Source organism: Rhamphochromis sp. 'chilingali', assembly GCF_963969265.1.
Source record: "Rhamphochromis sp. 'chilingali' genome assembly, chromosome: 10".
Taxonomy (NCBI): Eukaryota; Metazoa; Chordata; class Actinopteri; order Cichliformes; family Cichlidae; genus Rhamphochromis; species Rhamphochromis sp. 'chilingali'.
In genome coordinates, this window is record NC_137937.1 from 25,105,289 (window position 1) to 25,117,848 (window position 12,560).

The 12,560-nt window shown below is 43.6% G+C and overlaps 1 protein-coding gene across 1 annotated transcript in view; it reads left to right on the forward strand.

Moving 5' to 3' along the window:
- Nucleotides 1-3,039, forward strand: part of LOC308404078 (zinc finger SWIM domain-containing protein 6-like) — a gene marked incomplete at its 5' end in the record, with an annotated part of 47,145 nt that extends 44,106 nt beyond the window's left edge. Inside the window, 2 exons of the mRNA XM_080893920.1 lie at nucleotides 329-410; nucleotides 523-3,039. Coding sequence (XP_080750046.1) covers nucleotides 329-410; nucleotides 523-1,388 — 948 coding nt within the window. The 3' untranslated portion in view covers nucleotides 1,389-3,039. The remainder of the gene's footprint in view (nucleotides 1-328; nucleotides 411-522) is intronic.
- Between the last annotated feature and the right edge of the window lie 9,521 nt (nucleotides 3,040-12,560).

Consider the following 12,560-nt stretch of genomic DNA (forward strand, 5'->3'; position numbering starts at 1 on the left):
TGTTTTTTCACCTTATTCGCCTTTGCAGACTTTAATAAATTATTTATAGATTTACCTTGGATTATATATTTGTAAAGGTATTCACTTTGATGGTTTTCCTGTGGGCCTTTCCCCCCAAGGCTGTTGCAAAATGTACCACAGTCTTTTCCGCCACAGTTCTAGTGCGTCGTTGAAGTTACAGTTGAACTGGTTACAGGAATATTTATAATACTCTTCAGCGGTAATGGTAGATATAGCTCATCTTCCCTGTGCATTTTAATGCTTTACATGTCTGATCAGTAACTCACCTTTCATTCCCTCCTGCTCCATCATTTTTCACCTTCCTCAGGTGATGAGAATAACTCTGTCCACATTAAACTGGAGGAGGAGAGAGATGGTTCGCTGGTTAGTCACATGTGCCACTGAAGTTGGTAAGCCACGCTCTCCGCTTAAATTGGTGTTTTTCAGCTGTTTTAAGGATTATTATTAGCTTCTGCTCTATATCTCTCTTCACATCTATTCATGCCTCGATGTGTGCCCCAGGTGTGTACGCACTGGATAGCATCATGCAGAGCTGGTTCACCCTCTTCACCCCCACGGAAGCCACCAGTATCGTGGCCACCACTGTCATGTCCAACAGCACTATCGTCCGCCTGCACCTGGACTGCCACCAGCAGGAGAACCTGGCTTCATCTGCTCGCACCCTCGCCCTACAGTGTGCCATGAAGGACCCCCAGAACTGCGCCCTCTCCGCTCTCACGCTCTGCGAAAAGGACCACATTGCCTTTGAGACAGCCTACCAGATTGTACTGGACGCGGCGGCGACAGGAATGAGCTACACGCAGCTGTTCACTATTGCGCGCTACATGGAACACCGTGGGTATCCAATGAGAGCGTACAAGCTGGCGACGTTAGCGATGGCCCACCTGAACCTCAGTTACAACCAGGACACGCACCCGGCCATCAACGATGTGCTGTGGGCCTGCGCGCTCAGCCACTCGCTGGGGAAGAACGAGCTAGCGGCCGTAATCCCCCTGGTGGTCAAGAGCGTCAAGTGCGCCACTGTGCTGTCTGACATTTTGCGGCGGTGCACGCTGACCACGCCGGGCATGGTGTCGGCGCTGCACAGCCGCAGGAATTCTGGGAAGCTGATGTCGCTGGACAAAGCGCCGCTCAGGCAGCTGCTGGACGCAACCATTGGGGCCTACATCAACACCACACACTCACGGCTCACGCACATCAGCCCGCGCCACTATAGCGAGTTCATCGAGTTCCTGGGGAAGGCCCGGGAGACTTTCATGATGGCTCACGACGGACACATTCAGTTCACCCAATTCATAGACAACCTGAAACAGATCTACAAGGGCAAAAAGAAACTAATGATGCTAGTGAGGGAGAGGTTCGGCTGAGGGCGAGGCCGAAGGGGAGGTGGTGAAAAAGCCCGCCCCTCCCCGCCCTCCTCCCACTCTAGTACTTTTCTATTAACTTGAGTCTGCCTTTTGAACTTCTTTTTGGACTGATTAAAAATAGACAAGTAAAAAAAAGAGGGATGCGACTTGTAGAATGAAGCAAAAAAGAGAAAGGAAAAGATGACAAAAAAATCAACAGAGCCACACGCGGTATTATTGTTCTTGCTGTTGTTATTGTCATAAACATTATTACTATTATTATTATTAATAATAATATTATTACTACTATGTGTACAGAAGTGTTTTTATTTTTCAGAAGAGAGGAAATTTGTCACATTGTGAATGTTGTGTGTATTTCTCTACATGTGTGCGAGACGAAAACGAAAGCGAAACGGCTTTTTTTTCCTTTACGTTCCTTTCCGTTCCTCTAATGATTTAAAGCATCTCTCCCCCCCCCCCCCCCCCCCCCCCCTCCCCTCCCGTTTCAGTGTATATTGAGTTACATGTTGTCAAGTGGCTGAAGCCCTTCTACAATGGCGCTCATGTTAAAAAAGAAAAAAAAAGAGGAAAAAAACACAACAAAAAAAAAAAGAAAACTTGGTATCCTCAAAGAGAAACTAAGGCTTTAAAAAAACACACTCAAAACACACAGAGCACCTCCCTCTGTCCACGCCCTCACCGGCGGGCGCTGGCCAGCACTGCACAGCTTAGCTCGGCTCGGCACAGCTTGGGTTAGCACTGAAAGAAAAGCTGCCATCAGCATTTTCTCCAGACACAGCAGCAGTAGCAGCAGAAGCAGCAGCACTGGAGCAGCCATTAGTTTTCTCTGGGTTCCAGGCATTAGTTTCATTATACACAACAATGCTCTCAGCTAACTTGTGTTGTTGATATTGTTATAATCTCACCCACCTCCATAATGAGTACCTGTTCCAGACAGAAGACCGTAATGCAGGCGCTATAGACAAAGATAATGAGTATTCTTGTTATAGCTTCAACTACTTCAAGCTGAAGCAGAACCCCAGAGGCAGACGACTACCTCATGATACGGTATTGAACTGCTCCCAGATATATTTTTTCTTCTTTTTTTATTTGCTATCGTGATTGTTATCGTCTATGATAGCTGACAGTGTTAATTAAACAGGGGGATTCATCAGTGAGACCGAGGTTATGAGGAAGCTTCAGATTCCCGCTAAGTGTTTCTGCCCTTGGCTCTGCTGTACGTCATTGCTCTGGCATCGGTACTTGCACCCCCCTCTCCAAAAAGCTTCAACACACACGCGCGCACACACACACACACACACACACACACACACACACACACACACACACACACACACACACACACACACACACACACACACACACACACAACATGTGTCAGTATATCAGTCCACTCTCATCTATATACAGCCGCCATCATCGTGGTGTTTTCCGACTCGGCCAGTGTCACCTCCCTCTGTGCATGTGAATCATAGAAATTAGACTTTCTACTGTTATAGTTGATTGTGTGGAACCTTCAGTAATTGTCAGCCAGAACGTTCTCAGGGATTTCTCTACACAGGAAGAAACAACAACAAAAAAAGGCGGAACATACGAACAACTGAACTTCGAGGAGAAAAAGAAAGAAAGGAGAAAAAAAAAGACAAAAACACGACACAACATGAGCGAGCATTTATTGTACTCTGTATATATGCCATAGTATATGTCTGAATATGGAGGATCTGAAAGTATATGTTAACTAATTTATACAGAGTATTCTATGTAATGTGAAATACTTGAAGCCGCTGTAGTTTGCTCTCTCTCCCTCTCTCGCTCTTCATCTCTTTCTCCCTTTTTGCCCTTTTTTTTCTTTTCTTTTTTTGAGGGTGTGGGCTTTCCTCCCTCCCCTCCACTCTTTTGTAAAAAAACAACAACAACAAAACAGAACATATCAGAAGGACTCGACTGACCTTGTTGACAGCTTTTTGGACTCGCATGTGTTCACGCACGAGACGCTGGATCCTGTCAGAAATGTTGTTCCGCTGAGTGACGTGTAGAATGGGAAGAGAGGCAGACTACTCCACGCCAGTGGCGGATAAATGTTTAAAAACACGATACGTGATTTCATACTTAGTTATGCATGTAAGCTGTTGTAGTAGCCTAGATTTCCATGGGATCCTATTGGAAAAATACTATAATGTGCTTTATACAGGAGCTAATTGGCGAACAGAGCGTGTATTATGTGTCCAGCCTTACAGTCGTACATTTAAAAGGACATATTTTGCTGAGAACCTGCCTCATGTTCCAGTAATATATAATAACCGCGCAAGTAACTTATTAGTCATCAAACTCGACAATTCTGCACATGGACAAATGAGTGTCCTCAGCTCTCTCCTTCATTCCCTGCAGATTTTCCAGTGTCTCCACTGCAAAGTTCAAGCTGTCCCATCATTACCTGCCTTTTTACCTTCTCTCTCTCTCTCTCTCTCCTTCTTCTTCTCTTTTTTTTTTAATATCTCATTTTCTCTGCGTCTTTTTTCTATCTTGTGTTGATTAAAGATAAAAGCAGCCTTTTCTCTTGCCTTGTCTTAACGCTTTAAAGTAACCAAACAGAAGATCTATCTAACAACCAAACGCGTTCTAAGAGGGGAGAGACAACCAACCTTGGTCCCAGCTTTAGTGTCCTTAATTAGTAAGTGAATGGCTGTGTAACTGATGCTTTAACAAAGCAATTCCTCACGTGTGTTTGGTGGAAAAGTTGTCCAGTGTCTCTTGTTCTCTTCAGAAACAATTTCCTCTGAGTCTTTCTAGCTGTTTGTTTTATTTTATTTTAATTTTCTTGTTTTTTTTGTTTGTTTGTTTTTTGTTGATTTTGTTCGTGTAGGAATGTTCTGCTCTCCCATTTTATTTATTACAATGACCCATGTATACATGCTTATGAAATTAAGATTTGATACACCGATATCAATTTATTTATGTAACTAAATCACTGTTTTATAATCTTGTTAATGAGTCAATAATTGATTCTTTTGTTTTTTGTTTTTTTTGTTTTAATAAAAGTTAGTTTTTTGAAATGTATATTTATTTCCTCTCAAAGTTGATTTTTTTTTTTCTTTTATACTTACACCCTGCCAAAAACGGGAAGCATTTCTTTTATCTATTTATTTAATTTTTTATATGTTTTACAGCTGCACTTTTGTCTGAGAAGGTCTGTCGTAGATCATTATGTGACGCGGTCCCTGAGCATGACGGCGCGCGCTGCTCGGCGTATCGGCGAGAGACGATCAGTCAGGACGGTTCAGATCTCCATCAAACGGCGATGTCAGAAAAAGGCAGAGAGGGATCACTCTCGCTGGCAGCAGCTTTCACGCTGTCATCCCGGGCGAGCTGACGAAGAATGTGAAATGTATCAATTGATATTCCCATGGTCTTTGTAGCTTCTGTCAGGCAGCCAGGCTCAGCCAACCACAATAACCTGTTTACATGTATCCAACACTGACAGTGGTGCCACAGAATGACTAAATCAGTGTATGCAGTTTGTCAAGTATGTGCGTTTGTGCAGGCATGTTTTGGTGTGTGCTGCTCCTTGTTTGCGTGCCTCTGCGTGCCTGCATGTATTTTAATGTGCATATGTGTGCACGTGTGTGTGTGTGTGTGTGTTAAGGTCTTTAGGGAGCGGATGGGAACAGGTGGTAGCTCCAGACTACAGGAGCTCCTGACAGCAGTAAGGTCCCCAGACTCCCAGCCCCTCATTAAACATTGACACAAAAACACTGCAACTGTCTGTGTGTGAACAGTAATGAAGCGCAGACGGCTACACTGGTATACACACTGCAACTTAGCACAGCACGAGCTTGCAGTCCGCATGTGTGTGTGTGTGTGTTTGTGTGTGTGTTGTCCATCTGTGTGCGCTCATTAATGAGGTGCATTTGTCTGTAGAGGTGTCCACTTAGATATTGAGGAATTCGTCTGGTTCGCCAACAAAAGCACCGGTCTGCTGTCAGAGGCCAGACAGCACTGTCCATTTGTTATCTTATGGATGCCATCCTGTGAGAAATGGTGTGTGCGCTGAAGGAAAAACGCACTCATGCAAGTGTGTACACATGCGAGGAAGAATACACTTGCTTGCATGCGTTTGTAGGAGATACACGCTTCCTGTGTGCCTGACCTGTGCTCGGGTCCCTGCTCAGTTTCAGCTGGTAATGACGTCCCTTGGGTGTAGCACGTTACAGCAGCCTCCTCCAGTCTGTCTCACTGTATACTTCTAATGACATCATGATCACACGCTGGCCCCTTTTATGCCAAAAGCCCTCTTCCTCACCATCAACATCAAAAATCCCATCTAGGGTATTAATTCTGTCTTTCTCCCCCTCTCTCTCTCACACACATCACGACTTCACAACACATCAAGACTTTGACAAGGCCGTGGCTTTTTTTTTTTTGTCAGATGGTAAATTCAATATGCTTTATATTTTCACCTATAGAAAGTCAAACCTCAACTGTTTCTGAGTTTTAAATGTGCTGTGCAAGACAGCTTATAGTTGCGGGCGATCGCTGCCAAGCAAAAAATTGTACACTTTATATTGAAGTCGTAACCTGCAGACAAGGATGCTTCTGTACAGCTTCCCAGTAGAGAACACTGACAGCAGCATGTTACACCATGAGTTGCTCATAAATCATCCCGGTCTTGTAGGAAAAAGTTTCTTACCTGTTGTCCAGCAGACAAGTGACAAAATAAAGGGAAAACCATGAACAACCTCCAGTTGTCCCTTTAGATGAGGGGTGGGCAATTCATTTTTCCAACAGGCCACATAAAAACCTGGGCTGCACCAATAAGACATACATTCATATTTAATACAACTGGCTCTATTCCACAGTGTGTCTCTTGCCCTGTCTTCCTCCGCTCACCCCCAACAGTCATTGTAGATGTTCAATTGTTGTTTTTTGTTTTTATTTTACTGTAGCGCCTTGTCTTACAATATAAACCATGTTGAGGTGACTGCTGTTTGGTGCTATATAAATACAGCTGAATTAAAGTAAATTGAATTAGGTTCAGTGTATTGGTGCACACTCCACACAACAGTCCCAGTTTCTCATGTCCTTTGGGAAAATGAATTACTCCCTCCTGCTTTAGAGTTAACAGTCACTGCAAATTATTGCAAAGTTTTTCTGGGCAATCACATATTTCCTATGATTAATTATTTGCGTTCTGATCTGAGTACATCTATCCAAAAAGCACGAAAGTTTCAATGCTTGTATGGTTTCCGTTTTAATGAGTTTGATAACAGTTTTATAGGCTTTTCAGTTGTATCGCAACCCAACTGAGCACCTATGGGACGATTTTAGAACCAGCTGTTTAAACAGCTTTTTCAACCACTGTCTGTTTTCTTAGTTCTTATCCAATTCATGCTCACAGGTCGCTCCAGTTGTCATAGACCTGGACAGGTTACCCTTTAACCTAGCACCCATGGCTTTGGACCTTGGGAGTGAGCCAAAACGCATAAAGGCCCTAGCCTGGATTTGAATCCAGAAACTTCTTGTTGTGAGACACCAATGCTAGCCACTGTAGCACTGTGCCACCTTACGAAAAGCCTAGAGAACCACTTCAAAAGTACACTAAAGCATCTCTAATGGCACGTGTTGGGCAGCTCAAAACGAAGTTATTTTCCTTTGATTGTTTTTGTCTGCTTCCACTTGTCTTTGCACTAGGATGATGTCGGAGTAAATGTGCAGTCATATTCGTTGTGTTCCCACTAGTGCTGTCAGCGTTAATCTCGTTGAAATGACGTTAACGCCACAACACAGCAAATCTCCGTTAACGAGCTACCGCGGATCGCACCGTGGTGGGGCTGGACGGCCAACACGTTAACGAGCAAACTGCGCTAACACACTAGTTCCCACCAATTGAGCATTGCGTGGCACATCCAACATACTGTTTTACTTTTGTCCATAACGCGCCATAACGCACCTTCAGGGTCATACGTCACATGAAAACCAAAATAGTTCCAAACGCCAGATCTGAATGAGGGTGGGGGAGGCTCAATTTGCCATGTTGCAACGACAGCTTAACTTCTCTCTCGCTAGCTTGCCCTGCGCTCAGTGAATCTGCGTTCGACTACTCCGGCTAGGCTGCACTGTCGAGCGCAGATCCACTGAGCGTTCAACACAGACAGCATCGTCAGAAGAAAAGTTGATAAAATAAATTAAAAATTTTGTATTGTTCGATACATATGCGTACCGAACCGAAAGCACTGTATCGAACGGTTCAATATCGATACGAGTATCGTTGCACCCCTACTTTATGTCTATATCTTTTACGTGGAATTTTCACATATGTTTGAGTGCACTGTTTAGATGTTGAAAAGATACTGTGATATTATTAGGTTTAACAGGCATTGCTTTGTTTTTTTCCATTGGCCTCACATTTTATCCTTGCAGGCACATAGTTGACTTTTGTGGATCACAGAAATGTTTTATCGTTTACAATTGCAGATGGCTCTGAACACTGTAAGACCCTTGTGAACAGGAGTTGCAGCAGCTTCAAAAACCTTCATTGCTCTGGCAACAAAACCCACAATTCAACTCACAGAACTCTTCCAGGATCTAAAAGTGACCCGCAAAAGCAATGGCTGGATGTTTCTTACTGAAATGTTTCTTGATCTTTGATTTTTCTTACATTTTATTGGCTTTTCGATGCTTATTAGCATTATTGGAAAACTGAGCTTCACACCCATCCAGCCCTTGAAAGACTGCAAGTCACCTAAAGTTATGCAAAAAAACAAGTCTTTATTATCTTTATTTGCTTGTATATCTGTGACTTAAAGCACATTCTTGCAGAAGAATATATGAAAATGCTTTTAGACCCCCAGAATTTGATCCTTGTATCTTTAATATCTCTGCAAATAGCACGCTTTTTGTGATCTTTTCAGCACTTCCAGCATCTGTCTAGGAAAAGCTCACAGGCTGAGCATTTACAGTATATGAGAGTGCATTCTGTATTCCTACTTACTACGTTATTCTGCACAGGGTCTGGGGCCTTTGTGGTGCACTGAGCTTGCCATCATTACAGGAGTACAAAAAGAGGATCACAGACATGTGTTCTTCAGCACAGCCTTCAGCATCGGCCGCGCTACCACAGGGACTGACTTCCTTTCCTCCTCTTCTTACAGAAGGCCGTTGGATTTTGATCTCCTCTCTCCCCCTCCATCGGCCCCGAGGCATCTGATTAAATGCTAATTAAAGCCGTTAGCGCTGCTATCACCGCTGCTAACTCCTCTCTCTCTGTCACAGAGATTAATGTCCCTCGTTCATCATCCCACCTCTCCCAGCCTGAGTACCTGCCCGGCTCGCAAAACCTGATCAAGTCATCAGCCACCACCTCCCCCCCCAAAACCCCCTCTCATCCACCACCCCTCTCCCATCGCGCAAAGATGGACGAGGGGTTTAAATTTTAATTTGAAAATTGCCCTCAATTACTTCTGTGCCGACCACTTGCCGGAGCTTCTCATGTGGTTGAGTGGGAAGGGGTTACAGCAGTGGGTCAGCGGCCATGATGAGCGATAAGGGGACATTAATAAGAAAGGCAGAGGTTCATTTAAAAGCAGAAAGGACAGTGGGAGCAGCTTTCTCATTATTTAACTCCCCCAGCTTTATTTAAAGGACTTTATTTAAGGATACCAAGTTAATGTGTCCTCCAGGACAGACGGTTAAAGCGCCTGACAGAGTGAGAAAGTTACAGCCATAACTTACACCCTGAGCACACACTGCGGTGCCATCTTTTTTACCTCTTTTGACATTCCCGCCGTTTTCAGGCAGAACGGAACGAGCCTCTGAGGGACATAAAATGTTAGAACAAAGTTACACACATCATTTAATTTTATTCTTTCACAATTTCTGGCCCACAAATGTTTTATTGGTTCCAATATCGGTAATCATTATAAGCTATTGGAATATATTGAGCTATGTATAACAAGTCAGCCAAATGTCATTTGAACTACCACCAGATTGGGGGAAGCTGTGCCCTGGAATATGCAACTGCTCTGCAGGGCCTCATCTGGTGTTTGTTTTATCCTTATGATTTTTACTGAATTGCACTTCATGACTCACGAATGATAAACTTTCCCAGCACCTAAGAGCAAACATGTTGCTGTTAAGGTAGCTTTTTGGGAAGACGTCAGGATATTGAAACAAAATGTCACACTGATAACAAAAAACAACAATGTTCCTACCTGGCAGCCAAAGCAACACAAATAAGCCAAAAGTGCTGTCATCCAGCGATTTCCAAAGACAATTAACAAATATACAGAGATTTATGCACCTGTGCCCCAGCTGTTAGCACACCAGGAATACTTTTCCTTAATTTCTCACAGTTTTTTCCAACGCTCTGCCGGATGCCTGTCCAAAAGGCTCTAAATCTCCGTGAAAGTGTTTATAACATCACAGCGATTGCCGGGAAATGGGGGGAAACCCACTTGACTTCTCTTTTCCTCTTCATATATATTTCACTGACATAAGACACACATGTAAGAGGACACCATGCTCACAAAGCATGTGAATTGGATATTCCGTGGTACCACAATGGGGGGAAAAAATGTGCAGACTTTGATAAAGATGCCAAGGGGAAAGAATCTGAGCCACATTCTTTTGGGCTTGCAGGAAAAAAATCCTCAGAGCCAAAGAGAGTTTCAGCTTCTAGGTAATGTGACATTTAATAGGATGTGCAACACGCTCGGAGGATCTGGGGTTGCGCGCTGAGAGAGTGAACAACTCCACATAAAGGTGAGGCAGGCTTTACAGGAAGAGATAGCTTTAACATTTCACTGGTGCTTGATTAAAAGCCTAAATGAGTAACAGCATAATGTTCCCACTCCTTCCATCATCCGTTCATTCCTGCTTCTTCATCTTCATTTTTTCCCCCCCCTATCCAGCAGCGGCAGGCACCATGTGTCCGGCGAATGGGAACAAAGAAAGGGGAAGAGAGACAGAGAAAAAGAAGGATGGAGCGACAGGAAGAGGAGAGAATTAGAGCATATATCAAGGCCGTTTTCTCTGACATTTGTGCTCTCGGTGTGGAGAGGCACTATGAATATCAATATGAACCCATGGAGAGGAAACACTTTTTTTTTTTAACTTCTCACTGGGCCATTCATGCACACAAGAAATCTATTCAAGTCAGTGTAATGGCCAGTCTCTGAGCCTGTGCACAGTTGTGTGAACAGCGCTGCCTCGCCTCTACATTTTTCCCTCTCATGAGTGTGGCCAGGCTTGTATTACTGAAAAACACTTTACGTCAAGTGCAACTGTGGTGAACACTACAGTATGTAAATCAGACTGGATTAAATGCTTGCATGAGTTGAGCCTGACAACACCAATCAGCAACACCTACCTACCAACAGCTTTCTCTGTATAGTTTTTTGTGTGTGTGTGTGTTTTCACACAGCCTCTCTTCTCCTCTCGGTTCTTAGAGATATAGAGTCAAAGGGATGCAAATCTACCCACTTCCTTCCTCCCCTCCCCCACCTGCAAACATAGATAGCCCCAGGCCAGTTCCAGACCTTTCTATATGCAGAACCAGTGACAGGAGTTACACACTATTCTCCCCCCTGTAAGTTCCCTCAGTAACAAGCTGCGAGCCATGCTCTCTCTCTCTGGGCTGCATGTATGAAGCTGTGTGATTGGTTTGGTATGGTAACAATATGGGAATAGTGCGATGCCCACGCCCCCACCTTCTGCCTTTTTTGCATGTGAAGCCTTTCCCTGCTCGCAGTCGTGCATGCATGAGTGTGTGTGTGCATATGTGTGTGTGTGTGAATGTGGACTGCTGGATCCAAGCTTATTACTTTAAGTTGTCTCCAGCCCCAGCGCTAATCCCTGTCTACTTCAGGGAGGGATAACAATAATACAACAAGATCCAGAGGTACTAATGAAATCCTATCAGGTTCCTGAATGTCAGAGAGGGGGCGGGGCGGGGGGGGGGGGGACTGAGAGTGTATGAGGTATTGATTGAATAGAGACCAAAGCAAGAGAAAGATAAAGGGGGAAGTGAAGAGGAAGAGAAAGGCAAGGAAGCGTAGTTGGTGAAAAGTAAGTGAATAAACAGAGGAGTTCAAAAATAAAATAAATTAGAGGCAGACTGAAAGGAAGACGAGGGGAGAGGAAAGCAAAGATTTTTAGAGTAGATGCAAAAGTTGGGTGCAGTTGTCGACAGAATGTTTTCTCCTCGGTGACTGAGCAGGCAGCAGCTAAAGTGCATCAGCCCTGACTTGAATAGGTTTCAGACCTAGACCAATTCTCCCTCTGCGTCCCCGCCAGACCCACCATTCGCCCCTGGGATTGAATTAGGCCTGCCCCATTATACAGTTGCCATGGGGACTCTGACACCTCCGCTGACGAAGTGAGAGCCACGCAAGGCTGAGTTGCTGATCAGAAAGTGTGTGTGTATGTACGTGTGTGTCATTTGTGACCGTACAAATGTCTTTATGTTTGTTACTGATATGTGTACCTATTCTCTCCTACGTGTTTGTCGCTATAGAAGTAGCTGAAATAACTGAGGGCTTTTCTATACATCCAAAAGAGGGAGAACTGATTATGCCTCTAAACATCAGCACAATGGATTTAAAAGAAATTATTTTACATGTGATTAAAACTTTTAGCTTAAATATTGCAATAACGTTTTTAGGAGGCGCAGCCTGTTTTCTCTTTCAAAGCAAAAGAAGTGATGAAATTATATCTAGTAGCTGTCAATGGGAACTTTCAATATGTGTTCAAAGGAGTTGTTAATGAACGGAGAAGATGTCCGTGATCACAAAGCTGAAAACACACCGGATAATACAGTCTGGTGTATTACTATAATACACTGGCACTCTGACACGATCAGGAGTTCAGCATTAAAACGTAGACAAAACATACATCCTGAAGGTTTGTGCCTATATCAGATACTATGACCTTATTAGGATGCCTAGCAGCCAGCAACCTGAATTAAAAATATTCTAGAGATAGTACATAAAAATCATTTTTATGTACTATCTCTACATAAAAAATAAATAATAAAATTGCATGGAAAATTCTCTCTTTCTTTATACTTTATTTTTAAACAGTACGTTGTACTGTGTTTTTACTGACTTTTTCATTTTACAGCGTTGCTCTTCACCTACACCACTTTATAAACAAACAGTCTAACTAAGCTAATAATAC